Source organism: Octodon degus, unplaced genomic scaffold (assembly GCF_000260255.1).
Source record: "Octodon degus isolate 3935 unplaced genomic scaffold, OctDeg1.0 scaffold00073, whole genome shotgun sequence".
NCBI lineage: Eukaryota > Metazoa > Chordata > Mammalia > Rodentia > Octodontidae > Octodon > Octodon degus.
Window position 1 is genome coordinate 1,359,053 of NW_004524649.1, and position 17,435 is coordinate 1,376,487.

Genomic DNA, 17,435 nt, shown 5'->3' on the forward strand with positions numbered 1-17,435 from the left:
CTCCCCTCCCCCCGGCCGCCTCCCCGCTGCGCTGCCCCCCGACTTTCTCAACTTCCCGGGTGCCCCGACGCGGCCCCCGCCCCGCCGGAAGTGGGGTCGGAGCCAGGCTCACGACCCGGCCCGACGCTCTAGGCCGCCGCGAGGGCTGGGCTTCTAGTGCTCCTCAGTCCCGACCCAGCGGGCGGCAGGCAGCTCAGCCCCGGCCCGCCCGGGCTGCCGGCCCTCCCCTCTCAGCTCCCGACATCCGCTGGCTGCTCCGCGGGTCGAGGAGGCCAGAACCCGGCCTGCGCCGGATCGCCTCACCTGCGCCGTGGCCACGCTCCGGGGGCTCCCGGCGGGCTCCGCAGCGGCAGCTGGGGCTGGGCCTGGGCCCGGGGCGCACCCCCCTGCGCCGGGGCCTCGGCCTCCGCCTCCGCGGCCTCCGCCTCAGCAACAGCGTTAGCCGCGGCGGCCATTCATTGTGGGCCAGGCCGTTCCAGCCGAGCGCCGAGCAAGCGCACGCAGCGCCGCAGCCGGGCAGGGAAGGAACGGTCGAGGCCCCGCCTATGTACCGCCCCAGGCCCCGCCCCCAGGCCCGACCAGCCGAGTTCCGAGCGCGTCCCTGCTGACCCACTCGGTCTCCTCCCTCCTGCGCCCCCTCGGGGTCCTGGCCAGTACAGTACCTTGGTTCTGCAGACTGACTAGCTCGAATTCCTGTCCCTCCATCTTCTAGTCTTGCAACCTTGAGTAAGTTGCTCTGCCTTCCCGAACTTTAGTTTCCTGTAGGATGATAAAAACAGTAACGATGCTATTTATTGCCCCAGGCAGTTTCTCAGCCCTTTGTGGGAAGTACCTATTTGCACAAAGAGACTGTAAACTTGCTCGACATTTTACAGTAAGAAAGTGATGGAGGGTACCAAGATTTAAACCCAGACTTAAAAAAAGACAATAAAAATTAAGATTTTTAGCATCCTTACGCGATGCCAGTTTTCACACGTTAAAAAGTTCCGCCCCTTTAAAAAAAAAAAACTTAAGCAGAGGTAAGAGCAAATAGCGAAAAGCTGAAACCCACGCGACTGGGGGCTACCTTCTCCTGCTTTTGAGTTCTGGTTAGGAGCTCCTGAACGATTTCTGTGCTGTGACTGCTGCTTTGCACATCCCCTAGATATTCTCTCGTTTAATCCTTGCTCACCCTTGGAGGCTACGACTCTGATTTAACAGGTAAGGAAAGCGAGGAGGCAAAAGTGTAAATAACTTGCCCAGACCATGTGGTGGGAGTAGGGTTCAAGCCCAGAAATCCAACTCCACAATATTTTATTCTTGCAGGGTATTCTGAAATGATGTGTGTACAGCACCCAGGAGACAGGCGGCATCAACGGGTGTTGAGTTCCTCTGCTCACTGCCCCTGGAGCCACAAGTTCCTCTGCCATGAAATAGGATTAATGACATGTCTCCTTGGAGGAGAGCTACTGTATTATTTAAGGCCACACGCAAAGCATATGCGGCGCTTTTTTTATGCAGGGAATTTCGATCGGCGTCGCCCACCACGAGTAGCGTCAGTGGTTGGCTAAATCCCGTCACCTGATCCCCTGCCAGCATGGCGGCGCCCAGGTCCTAATCCGAGAAACGTGCGCCAAGCATAGTTCGGTTCCCAGTGCGAGCAGGTGAGCGGAGCCAGGGTGGTCCCGGGAGGAATACGGACGGGTAGCGGCCCCGCCCAGAGGCTCCCTGATCGCAGGGATCAGTTCCTCCCGAAAACTGGGTTTCCTTGGCCCCTGCTTTGTAGATGCATAGGCCACCCTGCCTGGAGTGCAGTTGTCTGATCCCTTCTCCACCCTCCTCGGCCCCTTCAACTAGGCTGGGCGAGCAGAGGCGCCCGCGTATGTCCCATGCGAAGACCGTGCTGTGGTTAAGCCTCACTCTCCGCACTGCTCGAAGCCTCTCTAGAGTCCGGTTTATGGAGGGGCAGCCCCACGGGATGCAGAACCCAGGAGCGATGGAGAATGGCAGTGGAGCCCGCGGAGAAGAGCGCCAACCTGCGACCCAGGAGACCATAGTCACCGAGGGGGCCGCCAAGATCGTCTTCCCCAGCGCCAACGAAGTCTTCTACAATCCCGTGCAGGAGTTCAATCGGGACCTGACGTAAGGAAGGGTCAGGGTCCAGCCTGGCAGTGGGGAGCGGATCAGTGAGTCTAAGGAGGTTACTGAAACAAGTCTAGGCTGCCTTTTGTTGACGTTAGAGCTGGAAGGAATTACGTTTATTCAAGAGGCGACAAGTTGATTCCATCTTGGGGTGGTGGTGGTTGGGGGACAGAGGACTAAGTAGGAGAGGAAGGGAGGAACAGTGGGGTCCTCATTTCCAGGCTGTGACTTCTCACAGCACACTTGGACCTGGGGCCAGCTCCTGTAGTTCTTTCTAGAGGGGCATTGCTTTTCTGCGGGTAGCACTTCACAGCTATTCCTGTTCTTTGTGTGAGTTGATAGAATTCAAAGGAGTTACAAAGGTCACCAGATGTTCTCAATTTTGTAGCTGTGAAGGCAGATTTTGCATTTCCTGTCTTAACTATGTAGGTGGGGCAACTCTAGAATGAACAATGCTGGGGCCAAGGGAGGTGACCTGAAAGGGTCAGGGTGGGGCTACACCCTTGAGGAAGGGCAAGGGTGTACCCTGGAGGAGGAGAACCCCAAGGGAAGAGGCCTGTCACTAGGGGTACAGGCTTACCCACTGTCTCCTGCCAGGTGTGCTGTGATCACCGAATTTGCTCGAATTCAGCTTGGGGCCAAAGGAATCCAAAGTGAGTGGAGAGCCAGGCTTGGGTGGGGGAGGAGATCAACCAAATCCTTTCTCTGCACCTCCTTCCCTCACCCATCCAGATGTGTTCCTGCCACTTTGCAGACCCATGACCTTTTCTCCTTTCTCCTTAGCCCTTGGGTTCTGGGAAAGACGTTTTCCTGAAACTTCAGTATTCTGAAGATGAAAGGGGGGGGGCATTGATATCTCCTGACTTGTGTCTCTGGTGGCCTTAGTCAAGGTGCCAGGGGAAGAGGACACCCAGAAGGTGGTTGTGGACTTGTCAGAGCAAGAGAAGGAAAAAGTTGAACCTAAAGAGGGTGAAAGCCTGGTCCCTGGAGACCAACATCGAACAGCCGCTGTTGGGGAGATCTGTGAGGTAAGGCCTGAGAGAAGGCAGTGGCAGCCCTGGAACCTAGTGAGTGATAGGGGACAGGGGGCTCCTGGCGTGGGGAAAGGTAGAATAGGTGGTGGGACTCTAGGGCCCATAAGAGGATGAAACTGCAGGTATAAGTGAATAGCCTTGCTTATTCCAACAGGAAGGCCTGCGGGTGCTGGAGGGCCTGGCAGCCTCTGGCCTCCGTTCCATTCGCTTTGCCCGAGAGGTGCCTGGGCTCCAATCTGTGGTTGCCAATGATGCCTCCGCCCGAGCGGTGGATCTCATACGCCAGAATGTGCAACTCAATGATGTGGCTCATCTCGTCAAGCCCAGCCATGCAGATGCCCGGTAGGTCCTGGGCAGTGCTGCCTAGTGCTGAAAGGTATACTCTGGGGTAAGGCTGCCTGGGGTCAGATTCTGGCTCTGCCTCCCAAGTACAACCTTGGGAGACTAGCTTTGTCCTTTGGGGCCCTAATTGCCTTGTATGTCAAAGAACAACAGTTTATGGGTGTTGCAGTGATACTTACATGATAGATACAAATTTGTAATCCAAACCTTGGCCAAAATAAGTGTAATCAAGATGGAGACATTCTAAGAAATGTCACCATAGCTTTTTGTTTGTTTTTGAGACAGGGTCTCTGCCATGTAGATCAGGTTGGCCTTGAACTCACAATGACTCTCCTGCCTCAGCCTCCCAAAAGCACCACCACACCCAGCTCCATCCAGTCTTTTTTTTTTTTTTTTTTTTTGGCAGAACCAGGGATTGAACTCAGGCCCTTGTGCTTGCCAGGGAAGCACTTATTCTACCAACCCATCTCCCCGGCCCCCAGTCAGTCTTGTGGGAATATGATAGAGTGTACTTACACGAAATAATACAGCTGTAACATCAGTAGATGATATAATCTCACCAGGCCCTAGTTGAGCCCTGAAACGAGGTTATGTGGCATGTAATGTGCTACTGTGGCTTCCACTTTGGGTGTTTTTGTTGTTGTTTGAATTATTTATAGTACTGGGGATTGAACCTAAGGCCTTTTCCCTGAAGTACATGCCAAGCCCTTTTTGAAGTTTTTACTGCAATACAAGATTTTGTGAAGTCACTAAGTTGCCCAGGCGACTTGAACTTGTGATCTTTCTGCCTCATCTTTCCAGAGGACTGAGATTGCAGCCATGTACTGCTATGTCCTAGCTGCATGAACTGAAGGCCTGAGACACGCTAGGCAAGCACTGTACTACTGCGCTCTCAGCCCCAGCCCTAGTCGTAACTGCCTGTGCTGTTTTTGTTCATTCTAATAATCCCTGTGTGCCAGGAACCACCCTCAGTGTCAGCTGTGGTTCAGTAATGTTTAAAAGTTATGGTCTTTGCAAGAGTTGGAGAGTTGGTGGACTACAACCTGCAGAACTTACACACCCACCTCCTTTTTTTTTTTTGGTCCTTTGAGAGGGTTTCACTCAGGCTGATCTTGAACTCACTTTGTAGCCCAGGCTGACTTCTGATTTGCAGCTCCTGCCTCAGCCTCCTGAGTGCTGGGATTATAGGTGTGTGTCAGTGCCACCATAGCCAGCTTTTTGTTGTTGTGGTTGTTGTTTTTTAAATTGAGGTGAGTCTAGCTAGGCTATCTGCCCTTGAACTCAACTGTAGTCCAGGCCGGTTTTGAAAGACAGCCTACGTCTGGTGAGATGGCTCAGTGGTCTAAAGCACCTACTTAGAACAAGCTTAGCAAAGCTCAGGGACCGAAGTTCAATCCCCCAGCACCACATGCCAGCCAGCCCCGCCCCCTGGTGGGCTGAGCTGGCCACACACACACACACACTAAATAAATAAATAAAATTTAAAAAAAAAAAAAGAAAGACAGCCTACCTCTTTATGGATATGAAAAACCAACTGCATGTTCTGTATTACTATAAGGTGTTATCATTGTCCGAGGTTCTAGGTGAGTTGGCTACAGTTTTGTTTTGTTTTTGTTGGTGCTTAGGGTTGAATCTCATGCATACTAAATAAAGCACTGTGCACTGAGATACACTGCCAGCCCTTTCTTCCTCTTTTTTGAAACAGTCTCTAAGTTCCAGGGGCCGGTCTGATACTTGACATCCTTCCTTACTCTTCTGATTAGCACATGGACCTCATCAGGCTGACTGAGGCCTCCTGTGTAGGAGGCAAAATCATGCAGATAACGAACGGCCAAGCAGACAACGGGCACGTGCCTATAATGTCAGCGTTTGAGAGGCCAAAGCAAGAGGATCACTGCTAGGTCAAGGCCAACCTGGGCTATATGGTAAGGCTCAAGAAAACCAAAAACATCACACTGAAACAAGTGGCTGAGTCAGGATGTGAACTTGGAAATCTGGCCCCCGAGTAGTGGTAGGAATTCAGACATGTAGAGGCAGAGCAGGTGCTTGGGGTGGGGAGCTGAGGAACTGCCCTCTCACACCCAGGATGCTGATGTACCAGCACCAGAAGGTGTCTGAGCGCTTTGACGTCATTGACCTGGACCCCTATGGCAGCCCTGCCCCCTTCCTGGATGCAGCTGTACAGGCTGTGAGTGAAGGAGGTAAGGAAGGCTGGGCTGGCGGGCAGGATAGGCTGGGTGTCTGGAGGGCCTTCAGCACCTGCTCCTCCCCACAGGGCTGCTCTGTGTCACCTGCACTGACATGGCTGTGCTGGGAGGCAACAGCGGGGAGACATGCTACAGCAAGTATGGGGCCATGGCCCTCAAGAGCCGCGCCTGCCACGAAATGGTAAGGGGCCCTTCCAGGTCACCAGGACGGGTGAGGCACAGGTGCCTGGCCTCCTGCAGCCAGGCCACATCCATCCTAGGTAGGAATGAATGTACACTGTTTGCTAGGATCTAGTATTCTATCGCTTTTCTAATACTCTTTTTTTTTTGTTTTTGTTTTGGCGGAACTGGGGATTGAACTCAGGCCTTTGCACTTGCCAGGGAAGTGCTTATTCCACTGAGCCATCTCCTCGGCCCTTTTCTAGTATTCTAAACACTTTTTTTTGAGACAAAGTCTCCCTGTATAGTGTAGGCTGGCCTCAAACTTGCAGAAGTCCTGCCTCAACCTCCAAAGTACTGGAATTACAGACATACCACCACCCCTAGCCCAACGTTTCAAACAATTTTTTTAAAAATTTCTTTTATTGGGGCCAGGGAGATGGCTCAGTGGAATAAGCACTTCTCTGGCAAGCACAAGGGCCTGAGTTCAATCCCTGGTTCCACCAAAAAAAAATGTTTTTCTTTTATCGCCACACTGAGAATTGAACCCTAAGATGCTCTACTAGTGAACTATATCCCCCTCTCCCCCCCCACCCCCCTGCTTTATTATTTTTTGAAACAGGGTCTCAGTAATTTTCCCAGGCTGCCCTCAAACTTCAGTTCCTGGGCTGGGGAGATAGCTTCGTGGTCTAAGCGCTTAACTGGCAGAGAACCCAGGTTCAGTCCCCCGGCCCACATGCCATGCTGGCCACCGAAAGCGGATGTGGTAGCATGTGCCTGTAATCCCAGCACCAGGGAGGCTGAGAGGAGAATCACTAGGAGTCCAAGCTTCGTAGTGAGACCCTGTTCCAAATAAATAAAAAGATTAAAAAAACACAAAAACATTCCTTCTACTTAAGCCTCTTGAGTAGCTGGGACTATAAGCACACTACTCTTCCTATCTTTAAAAAAGAGAAAGTGTTTTGCTGAGCACACGCTACCTCTCAGTTACACTCCGAAGCCTTCTTACTTTGCCAGGAAGTCTTCGATTGACAGTCCTGAACTAAAGTGATCATTCTGTCTCAGCCTCCTGAGTAGCTGGAAACAGGGGCAAGCTGATGCACATAATTTTGTTTTTGTTTTGAGCCAGATTGTTGGTATATAGTTCAAGCTGGCCTCAAACTTGCAATCTTCCTATCTCAGCCTCCACAGTTGCTGGGATTACAGACATGCAGCCTCTATCTATGGAAAAAAAATTTTTATGTTTTGAGACCATCTCGCTATGTAATGCAGACTGGTCTTAAATTCACTATGTAACCTAGATTGACCTTTAACTCAAGTGACCCAACTGCCTCAGCTTTCCTAGTGCTAGGATTACAGGTGTGGACCACCATCCCTGGCTTGGAAAAAAAAAAATTTTTTTTTTTGGAAGGTGATTTTTGCAGGTCTAGCTCCAAATCCAAACTTTAGCTAGTGGCTCTGAGCAACTGACTTGCCCTGTGGGACTTAGGGTTTGCGTCTGTGAGGCAGGTACAGTGCTGGCAGCCACCTGTTAGGTTGCTGCAGGGACTCGAGGCAGCGGTGGGCTGTGCAGGGTTCTTGTTCTGCTTCCTTAAATTTGCCATGATCAGTGGTGTGAGAAATGCCACCTCCTTTGCTGGGTAACACTGGCTTGCCTAAGACCAGACAGCCAGAATTCTGGAGGTTGGGCTTGGAAGCTCTAACCCCAGCTCTTTCCTTTTTTTTGTATTGGGGATCAAACTCAGGACCTTGCACTTATGAGGAAGGCCTTTATGCTGCTGAGCTGTCTCCCTGGCCTGCCTTTTTAATTTTTGAAACAGGTTCTTGCTAATCTCTTAAGTGCCCTGGCTGGGCTCAAACTTCTGATTCTTTTGCCTCAGCTTCTTGAGTATAGGAATTACAGGAATGTGCCACCACTGCTGGCCTCGTAGGTTTTACTGAGCAGAACTGAAGAAGTACACACTCAGGGTCAGCTAAATAGCTCAGCGGATTAAAGCACCTGCTTACACTGGCGCAGGGACCTGGGTTCAATCACTGGGATGCCATGCTGGCCCCACCCCTAGGGCCTGACTGAGACTGGGCTTGTGGCATGCCCCAGTAATCTCAGTGCTTGGGAGGCTGAAAATGGGAGGATCACTTGAGTCCAATCTGTATAGTGAGACCCTGTAGTCCCTGTATTAAAATAAATTTAAAGAAAAAGTATACACTCAAAGAAGATATGACACAAGGCCTCAAGACAGCCATGTGGAGCCTGCCATGGGGCACTTAGCACAGCTGATGGGTAGGAGGTGGGAGTGGCGCTGACACTCCCATGTGCACCCCCCACCCAGGCCCTGAGGATTGTCCTGCACAGCCTGGACCTTCATGCCAACTGCTACCAGCGGTATGTGGTGCCACTGCTCAGCATCAGTGCAGATTTCTATGTGCGTGTTTTTGTTCGAGTTTTCACTGGTCAGGCCCACGTGAAGGCCTCAGCCAGGTCAGTGGGGAGGGGGGGTTGGGGGGGCAAGTTCTGTGGGGGAAACTCTGAAAGAAGAGTAGGGTTTCTGCCCTTGTTGAGAGCTCATGGCTCTGTTTGTCCCCAGCAAGCAGGCGCTGGTGTTCCAGTGCGTGGGCTGTGGCGCCTTCCACCTGCAGCGCCTCGGCAAAGTAGCCACGGCCTCCAGTGGGCGGTGAGCAAAGGCTGCTGGGAGGAAGGTGGAAAGGTATCCCCGAGCCGCTGCCCATAACTACCCCCTGCTCCTGCAGGGTCAAGTTCTCTGCAGCCTGCGGTCCCCCTGTGGCTCCTGAGTGTGGACACTGTGGGCACCGACACCAGGTAGGGTGAGGCAAGGGGCCCTGGGATTCCAGGGGGCCCAAGTGGCACCTGCTGATGTGTGCCTCATGTGCCCGCCCATAGCTTGGTGGCCCTATATGGGCAGAGCCCATTCATGACCTCGACTTTGTGAGACGCGTACTGGAGGCAGTCAGCACCAACACCTGCCGCTTCCATACCTCAGAACGTATCCAAGGGGTCCTCAGTGTCGTCACAGAGGTAGGGGGCTGGGCTAAGGGGGGCTCTCCATCTCCTTCCACCTTCAACCCTCACACATCCTGTCTCCTCAGGAGCTTCCAGATGTGCCCCTCTACTACACACTGGACCAGCTAAGCAGCACTATCCACTGCAACACGCCTAGCCTCCTACAGCTTCGGTAAGGGCATGGGAATGAGGAGGAGCCTGCAACTGACCACCAATTGACCCTGGGCTGATGGGTGGAGTCCGGCCCAAGAGGGGACCAGGGGCAGGGCTTGCAGCTGACCTCTGATTGGCCTTAGACCATCATACTTGTGGGTACTTGCTTTTTGGGGGGGGGGGGGCAGAGCCAGGGATTGAACTCAGGCCCTTGTGCTTGCCAGGGAAGCGCTTATTCTACTGAGCCATTTCCCCAGCCCCTGGGTACTTGCTTTGTGATCCATGGTATATTTTTACTCTGAGAGACACACAGTCCTGTCTGCTTGACTCACCCAAGTCAACTGGGCTTTGGGAGAAAGCCTCCCTTGCACTCACTCTACTGGTCCCCAGATCCGCCCTTCTCCACGCTGGTTTCCGGGTCTCGCTCTCCCACGCCTGTAGGAATGCAGTGAAGACTGATGCGCCCTCCGAGGCTCTCTGGGACATCATGCGCTGCTGGGTGAGCACAGGGCTGGCTGTCTGGGGCAGGCAGGGCGGGCAGGAAATGATCTCAGCAAGGCCCTTCTGCCCCCAGGAGAAGGAGTGCCCTGTGAAGCGGGAGCGGCTGTCGGAGACCAGCCCTGCATTCCGCATCCTTGGTGTGGAGCCCAGGTAAGAGCAGCATGGGTGCCACAGGCAGGGGTGCTGTCCTCTGTGTAGACAGCAGCAGCTTCCTACCCACCTTCCCTGCCTTCTGTCTTCACTCTGATCTTTCCTTCTGTCCCCTTTGATCCCTACCATCTGTCCTCTAAGCAGCCAGGTGCACCCACCAATGAGTCCCAACTTGGCCCTTTGCTCAGAACCCTCTGTGGTTCCCACCTTCCTCGTAGACACCAACATCCTGCCTGGGCCCGCCGCATCTTGCCAGGCTGCTCTAATCCATTCCTCACTCTCATAAACTGCTCTCTCCCTTACTGGTTCAAACACTGGGCAGTTGCCCTTCAGGGTCTTTCCTGCGCTCTTTCCTGGTCTCCTTCCCTTCCTACCTCCTGCCTGCCTTGAACACCCCCGGCACACACAATACCAGGAATCCTGATGCAATTGAATTGGCTGGGGTTCTGTGAATGTGTGCCTGGGGGTGGAGCCCAGAGCCTCGAGCATGGCTGGGAAAACACTTGACTCTGAGCTACACACCCAGGGTGTGTGGATTTACCCTGTTGCTTGTTTCTCTACCACACCAGAACATGAGCTTTACCAGAGGAAAGGTCTACTTTCTTATCTGTTCCCTTCATGGAGAGCAGTGGAGACTTAAAAATAAAAATAAAATTTTTTTAGGAAGTGAAAGAAGCCCTTTATGGTGGCATAAGCCTATAATCCCAACACTTGGAAGTAGAGGCAGAAGGATCACAGGTTCAAGGCCAGCATGGGCAACATAGTGAATTAGGGATACCCTGTCTTGATATGTAAAAATAAAAGGGGCTGGGGATGTAGCTCAGTATAACAGCCCTGAACCCCAGTACCACAAAAAAAATATTTAAAAAAGAATAAATCCTGACATAGCTGGGTGTGCTGGTGCATTTCTCTAATCCTAGCATTTGGAGGCTGAGGCAAGAGGACTGGCACAAGTTCAAGGCCAGCTTGGGCTATATAGTGAGACCTAACATGGTAGGTGGCAGGCACTTCTGGTGGTTGCCCCTGAGCCCATATCTACTTTCCCAGGCTGCAGGCTAACTTTACCATCCGGGAAGATGCCAACCCCAGCTCCCGCCAGCGAGGGCTCAAGCGCTTCCAGGTCAACCCAGAGGCCAACTGGGGGCCCCGGCCCCGTGCCCGGCCAGGGTGAGTGAGTAGCTGTGGCCACAGCCCTGAGGTACAGCTCTGTCAGGGCTACACGTGGTCCTAGTTTTTGGTCTGTGCACAGGGGCAAGAATACAAGCAAAACGGAGGAGAGACGTAGGCTCAGGCAGAATAAGCGGAAGGAGCTGAGTGAGGACCCAGCCCAGCAAGCTGCTCGCCTCAAGACGTTCCCTTGCAAAAGATTCAAGGAGGTAAGGTGTCAACCTATCTGCACTGCTGGCCTGAAGGGCTCCCCCTAGTGGGCAGGCAGGCCTTGGGACAGTCCAGCTGGGCCAGTGCTTGGGCTGCTGAGCTTCTATAAGCCTCATAGCCACCATTCTCCCACCAGGGCACCTGTGATCGAGGCGACCAATGCTGCTATTCACATGGCCAACCCACGCCTGGAGCCTCTGCTGCCCCCACAGACTGTTTGAAGACCTTCAGCCCGAGCTCCCCAGGCCTGGAGCCACCACAAGACCACGTGTAGGCTGAGCCAATAAAGAGATGTTGGGGCTGGGGAGATAGCTCCACGGACAAAGTGCCAGCCTGGCAAGAACAAGGCCCTGAGTTCAAGCTCCAGAACCAAAAAATAAATTTTTAATTTAAAAAAAGATGTCGCACTCCACCAGTCGTCATCCCTAGGGAGGGTGGGAGACAGAGTCTTGCTATATAATATATTGCCCAACCTGGCCTGGAATCTTTCTACCTCTGCCTTCTGAGTGCTGAGATACAGACACGATAGACTACCACTCCCAACAGCAACTGTCGTTCTGTGTGGGGCTGTGGGCTGCCTGTCTGCACAACTCCAACTGCAGGACTCTTCACGAGTTTTACTACCCCAGAGAACTGTGTATCTGCTTACCTTTTGGACTCTGGGTGGCTGTTGGAATTGGCTTCGACTTTTAAATCCATCTCCCCCACCCCCGGTGTTGGGCACTGAACTCAGGACCTTGTGCTTGCCAGGCAGGCACTTAAGCACTGAAATATCTCCCCAGTATCTTGACTGTTGGAATTGGATTCTGGCCATCTGCAGGGTCCCTCTACCAAGGTCCTGAAGCCTGTCCAGCTGCCTCCTGTTCTTAAAATGGCCACTGGGCGGCAGCCCAGTGCACTCGAGCCGGGGCTCCTCCCCACCCACTCTCCAGCCCCTGGGCCTCCGTGTGTCCGCCCGCCGCCTGGTTTCTTCAGCCTAGCTCTCTTGGGGCACAGCAGGCGGAAGCCAGGCCGGAATCAGGCGCCCTGCATATCCGCCCCAGGCCAGGTGTTTCCTGCTCTACAGCAAGGGCAGTGCACACCGCCAGGGACCTGCAGGCTGCTGCCTGAATCCCCAGCAAGGGGAAGCCGCTCTCCCCTAGAGCACTCAGGCAGGTGGTCTAGTAAGCACCCTCGTGCCCAATGTAAAGTGAGGCCTGTGGTGGGTGGTCAGTGGGGTGAGCTGAGGGAAGGCTCTTTGCCTTGGCCCATTTGGGGAGGGTGGTGGTGGTGGTAGTGTTTGGTAGTGTTGGTGCTGGGCGGAGCCTGGGATTCGGGCATTGATTCAGGTACCGCATCACCCAGGGTAAAGCATGGCTGACCTGTGCAGGACACAGCATAGGGAACAGTGGCCTTGCTGCTACCTGGACAAGGGACAGTCCACTATACTTGAGCCCCTCGATTTGTGTTTGCAGTGTGATCTTTTTGGCAGAGCCGGGGATTGAACTGAGGTCCTTGGGCTTGCCAGGGAAACGCTTATTCTGCTGAGCCATCTCCCCGGCCCCATGCAGTGTGGTCTTGAACACACCTTGCTGTCCAGGATAAGTGGGCCATGTTCTGTGCGACCTGGTTGAAGGTCACAACCAAATTGGGGTTTATAGGTGGGCGTGGCACCACAGCTGTAATCTCAGCATTTGAGAGCCTGAGGCAGAAGGATCTCCAGAGTTGGAAACCAGCCTGCACTACATAGTAAGACCCAAGAACAAAGCCGAAAGAATAAAAAGTGTCTTTGGGGGTTCTGTGGCCCATAGTTCCAGATTTGTGGGGACTTTGGGGGGGGGCTAATGGAAGGCCCCTTACTGGGCCTGAAAATGTGTGGAGAGCACCTTGGGGTGTCTGCCCAAACTAGCCATCCAACTGTGCCCCACACTGGGGGGGGGGCAGAGAAGCCGGCAGGGGCAGTGTAAAAAGAGGAACCTGGCAGAGTGCTGCAAGGAAGAAAGGGCCCCGGGGTCACGCGGCCTCAGCCGCCAGAAAGGGCGCCCTCCCCCGCAGCCACAAGGACACGGGCAGGGGGCGTTCAAAGCCAAGGGACTCCAGAGGCGAGGCTTCCCTGCCTCGGTTTCCCCTCGGCACGCACCCGGGCGCCTCCTGCAGGTGGCGAGAGAGGCGGAAGGCAAGACCTGGAGTGGTGGCCAGAGGCGGGGCCGGCCCGAGAGGTCCCCGCCCGCCAGTTTCCTCCGGGTCAGCGTGGCTCCTTATCAGGCGCGGCCAGGCGGCTGGGGCCCTTATCTGCGCAGCCCAGCATCCTCTGGCCGCCGGGTAGGGGCAGGGGAGGAAACCCGGCTGCCAGGAGTGGGGAGAGGGCCGGCAGGCCGGAGCTGCGCACTTTTAACAGGAGTCCACGCCGCCAGCGCCGCCACCGGGCCCCACAGGAGCGCAGCGGCCCAGACAGCAGACCGCGGCCTGGCCTGGACCGCAGACCCGGAGGGACAGAGCCGGGCGCTCACCAGGCTGCCAGAACAGCACTGGGGTAAGAGGGCACCGCCTAGGACCTTGCCTGCATTTGTGTCCATTCATTCACTCATTCATTTGTAAGCCCGGGGCCACTGAGTGAAGGGCCAGGCCATCTCTCAGGGCTGCAAAGGCTAGACCAGAGGAGGCAGGAGTCCCACACCTTGTGGGTTGGCCCAGACCCTGGAGCCCAGCACATAGATACTAAGGGAGGGTGTGGTGGGATGGGAGAAGACCCAAGACCAGAGCACAGTCAGGGCATGATTGGATGGGCCTTGGCAGTGTTAGGGTCTCGGGGCCAGCCTTCAGATAACAGTGTCAGAGTGGGGTCACAGGGTTAGTAAGGAGGACATCTGGAGCGGTTACAGGGAAGCCTCAGAGCAAGATGTGGAGGTGATGAGAAGAAACTGGGATCACTGTGCATAGCAAGGAGCCAGGATGGGGAGAGGGCATCAGAGTCAGTGTTGGACAGATCCCAGGACCACGTGGCTCAAGGAGTCAGTGAGAGCCAACAGCCATGTGTGGTGGCACATGCCTGTCACGCCAGCACTCTGGGAAGCTGAGGCAGGCACGTCACCATGGGTTGTAGGCCAGCCTAGGTTACACATTGAATTCAGGGTCAACCTGAACTACATAACAAGGCCCTATCTCAACAAGCAAAAGAGACAGAAAGAAAGAGGAGGGTTTCAGGATCAGAAATACAGATCTGAGGATTATAGGTCAATATCAGGGTTTTGAGTGATCCCAGGGTCAGAGAGTATTCTAGAAGCAGGGAAGTATGTTCAGAGATGGTCTAGCAGGCCCAGTGCTGCCCAGCCAACTGCTGGACCCCTGCTGTAGTGGAGGACCCCTCCCATATGGTGGCAGTTTCTGAATTAAGCCTCCAGTCTGTAAACTGAGCCTCTCCACTTTCCTTCCTTTTCCCCCTTCCACAAGGTTCTATTAGGCTAAGCAGGTGGGGGAGATGGCACCAGCCTTCCTCCCATCTGGCGGCCTTTTCCCCACAGGTGAGCACCCCGTCCTTGGGTCCATGTGCCCACCCCAAGCCCAGGCAGAGGTGGGTCCCACCATGACAGAGAAATCCGAGGTAGTGCGTGCTCCCAGCCCAGTGCCTGCCCCGCCCCCTAAACCCGCGTCACCGTCACCGGGGCCCCTGCCCCCAGAAGAGTTGGACCACAGGGGCGGCTCCCCCACCAGGCTACCCCCAGGCGTGCCAGTGATCAGCCTTGGTCACACTAGGCCCCCAGGGGTAGTCATGCCCACCACAGAACTCAGCACCCTTCGGCCACCTTTGCTGCATCTCTCAGCCCTGGGAACCGCCCCAGCCACCCTGGCTCTACATTACCACCCTCACCCCTTCCTCAGCAGGTCAGTGGGAGCTGGGCTGGGGTTGCCAGAGATGGGGGGGAAGTCCATGGCTACAAGGCATGTGTGACTTGCAACTCCTTCCAGTGTCTACATTGGACCGGCTGGACCTTTTAGCATTTTCCCCAGCAGCCGATTGAAGCGGAGACCCAGCCACTGCGAGCTGGACCTGGCTGAGGGTGAGTGCGTGTGTGTGTATATGTGTGCCCATATGTGTATGGCCCCTTGCTAGTGCACACACACCTATATACAGGGATAGGCACACAGGTCACACCCAAGGACAAGACCACAGTTCCATGGCCAGCGTCACTTAAGCATTGCCACTAACAAGCTAAGTGTCTGGGCAAAACCCAGCAGGTCCTGGCCTGTCTTGGGAGCCCCAAAGAAGACACAGGTCAGGGACCAGAGTCACCCAGGACACAGCCACACAACCACACAAGTCAGCCACACAACCACAGTCATGCATGCAACAGCCACAACCATGTGGTAACCATCACACACAATCGTAACCATCAGACCACAAGTCCCCCAGCCACATCACAAACTAGAAGAGTGACTCTCAGGACCATGAGCCACTGAAGATCAAGGCTCAACAGGCATAGCAGCCCTGGGGTCAAGTCTGGGCCCCTATGGTCCTTGTCTGAGGGCTTTGGAATGGGTACACGTGGGTACTTTGGATACAGAAGGTGCCAGCCCACTTCCTGATTTGAAGTCCCCACGAGGGTGCCCGCAGTGAGGACAGGAGAGGAGCCTGGGCCCAACCCCATCTCCTGTGCGCAGGGCATCAGCCCCAGAAGGTGGCCCGGCGCGTGTTCACCAACAGCCGCGAGCGCTGGCGGCAGCAGAACGTGAATGGCGCCTTCGCTGAGCTCAGGAAACTGCTGCCGACTCACCCGCCCGACCGGAAGCTGAGCAAGAACGAGGTGCTCCGCCTGGCCATGAAGTACATCGGCTTCCTGGTGCGACTGCTGCGCGACCAGGCAGCTGCCCTGGCCTTAGGTTCCGCCCCCCCTGGGCCGCGAAAACGGGCGGCGCAGGGAGGCCCCGGCTCAGGACGCAGCGCCGAGGCGGAGACGCGCGTGCAGCCCATGGTCCCAGCAGACTCGGACGGCAGCCCTAGCGGTGTAGCCCGGCCCATCAAAATGGAGCAAGTGGCCCAGAGTCCGGAGGTGCGGTGACCTTGTGCAGCGACGGCGTCTCTGAGCTGGGGGGCCCTGGAAACTCAGCCCGGAGCCGTCCGTGCAAACGGCGGACGCCTAGCATCACTGCTCCGGAACAAGCTCAAGCTCCCTGGACGGCAGCGGAGTGAGGACGTTTCCGAAAGAAAGGGGAGCTGTCCTAGGGATCAGGAAGGGCAACTGTCGCCCCCAGGGTACCCGCGGGCTGTTTTTCAAAAACCGCTGGAAGTAACATTGCCTGTGTCCCCGTCCTGGGGGCGAGGTCACGAAACAGGCCAAGCGGCCTCGGACTCTCGTGGTGCCTCGCTTTTCAGCGCCCGGGTCGAAGAAGGCCGCGAGGGGCTGAGGAACCAGCGCCTTCCCACTAGCGCCCCCTCCCGGCGGCGGGAGGACGTGTGCCCTGGACGGGGCGGCCCCGCCGACTCCACTTGACCCCCGCGCGATAGCGTCTGCGAAAGCTCAGGCACAGTTGCTTTTTTTTTCTTTATTTCTTTATTTCACATACACATTAGCCATTCAATGGAGAAGCCAGAGAGTCAGGCAAAGATGGTATAACAGAAGCGCAGTGACGGGGCGGGGCGGGGCGGGGCGAGAGGGGACAGACGGGCTGGCTACTTGCATTCCGCTAGGACACTGAAAACCCAGAAAACAAAACAGACAGTAAACTACCCTTGTTTCTTATGTATCTCAGTGCAGAGACGGGGCAGAGGGCAGGAGGGACCAGGCTGAAGGAGGAGGCGCAGAGGGAGGGGCGCTAAGGGGAAGCACACCAATCCATTAGTACTATATATAGATACTCGTATATACTGCGTTTCTTAGCCTAAGAAGAAACTTGTTTGACGGGACGGGCGGCCTTGCGGTCCGCAATGCTGGTGCTGGTCGGGCGCACGGATCTCCCGGGAGGGGCAGAAGCGGGGCTGGCCCAGGCTGGCTTGCGAGGGGATGGGGGCGCCCCGAGGGGGGGGGAGCAGAGGCGGGGCTGGGGTGCCCCTCGGACTCTAGATTGGGGGACAAAAGTTCTCGTGACTTTATTGCTCCTTTATTTTCTCTCGTGTGTGTGTGTGGGGGGTCCATTCGGCACGGTCAGGTGGAGAAGCAGTGGGTCGTCTGAGCCACCAGGCCCCTCTGGGTCCCAGAGCGCGGCGTCCGCTCCGCCAGCACGGGGGTGAGAACAAGGCACTAGGTCGGCCGGCCAGCGCGGGGCGGGTGTGTAAGGCAGTCACGGGCGGGCGGGCGGGGCGGGGGCTGTGCGGCCGTGTGCGTGCGTGCGTGCGGGCGCCGGCCTGGGCCGTCGGGCTGGCGAGGCCTGCCCTGGAGCAGCGAGCCTCGGGCTCCC

General features: G+C 55.6%; 3 protein-coding genes across 7 annotated transcripts in view; 2 read left to right on the forward strand and 1 right to left on the reverse strand.

Moving 5' to 3' along the window:
- Positions 1-2,084, reverse strand: part of Nacc1 (nucleus accumbens associated 1) — a 17,673-nt gene extending 15,589 nt beyond the window's left edge. The window contains exons 1-2 of one of the 2 annotated variants that reach the window (XM_023720094.1): positions 2,016-2,084; positions 663-759 (exon numbers count right to left, since the gene is read on the reverse strand). In XM_023720094.1, the coding sequence (XP_023575862.1) occupies positions 663-705 (43 nt within the window). In that variant the 5' untranslated portion in view covers positions 706-759; positions 2,016-2,084. Of the gene's footprint in view, positions 1-303; positions 455-662; positions 760-2,015 lie in introns of those variants that run through there. The other variant, XM_004635538.2, reaches the window with a different exon arrangement.
- On the forward strand, positions 652-11,395 carry Trmt1 (tRNA methyltransferase 1). 4 transcript variants are annotated; one of them, XM_023720092.1, is made up of 18 exons: positions 652-726; positions 1,501-1,643; positions 1,837-2,121; positions 2,719-2,774; positions 3,007-3,149; positions 3,310-3,497; positions 5,583-5,698; positions 5,773-5,885; positions 8,194-8,342; positions 8,449-8,535; positions 8,612-8,681; positions 8,763-8,897; positions 8,969-9,054; positions 9,426-9,534; positions 9,610-9,686; positions 10,734-10,853; positions 10,936-11,062; positions 11,200-11,395. In XM_023720092.1, the coding sequence occupies exons 3-18, from the start codon at positions 1,862-1,864 to the stop codon at positions 11,335-11,337; spliced, it is 1,974 nt and encodes a 657-aa protein (XP_023575860.1). In that variant the 5' UTR covers positions 652-726; positions 1,501-1,643; positions 1,837-1,861; the 3' UTR covers positions 11,338-11,395. The 4 variants fall into 4 exon arrangements, with proteins under 4 accessions (XP_023575860.1, XP_023575861.1, XP_004635694.2 ...); XM_023720093.1 differs by having other exon boundaries at positions 1,918-2,121; XM_004635637.2 differs by lacking the exons at positions 652-726; positions 1,501-1,643 and having other exon boundaries at positions 1,655-2,121.
- Positions 11,396-13,495: 2,100 nt separating this feature from the next.
- Positions 13,496-17,429, forward strand: Lyl1 (LYL1, basic helix-loop-helix family member). Its single transcript, XM_004635540.2, has 4 exons — positions 13,496-13,575; positions 14,564-14,924; positions 15,009-15,100; positions 15,702-17,429. The coding sequence occupies exons 2-4, from the start codon at positions 14,587-14,589 to the stop codon at positions 16,097-16,099; spliced, it is 828 nt and encodes a 275-aa protein (XP_004635597.1). The 5' UTR covers positions 13,496-13,575; positions 14,564-14,586; the 3' UTR covers positions 16,100-17,429.
- The last annotated feature ends 6 nt before the right edge of the window (positions 17,430-17,435 follow it).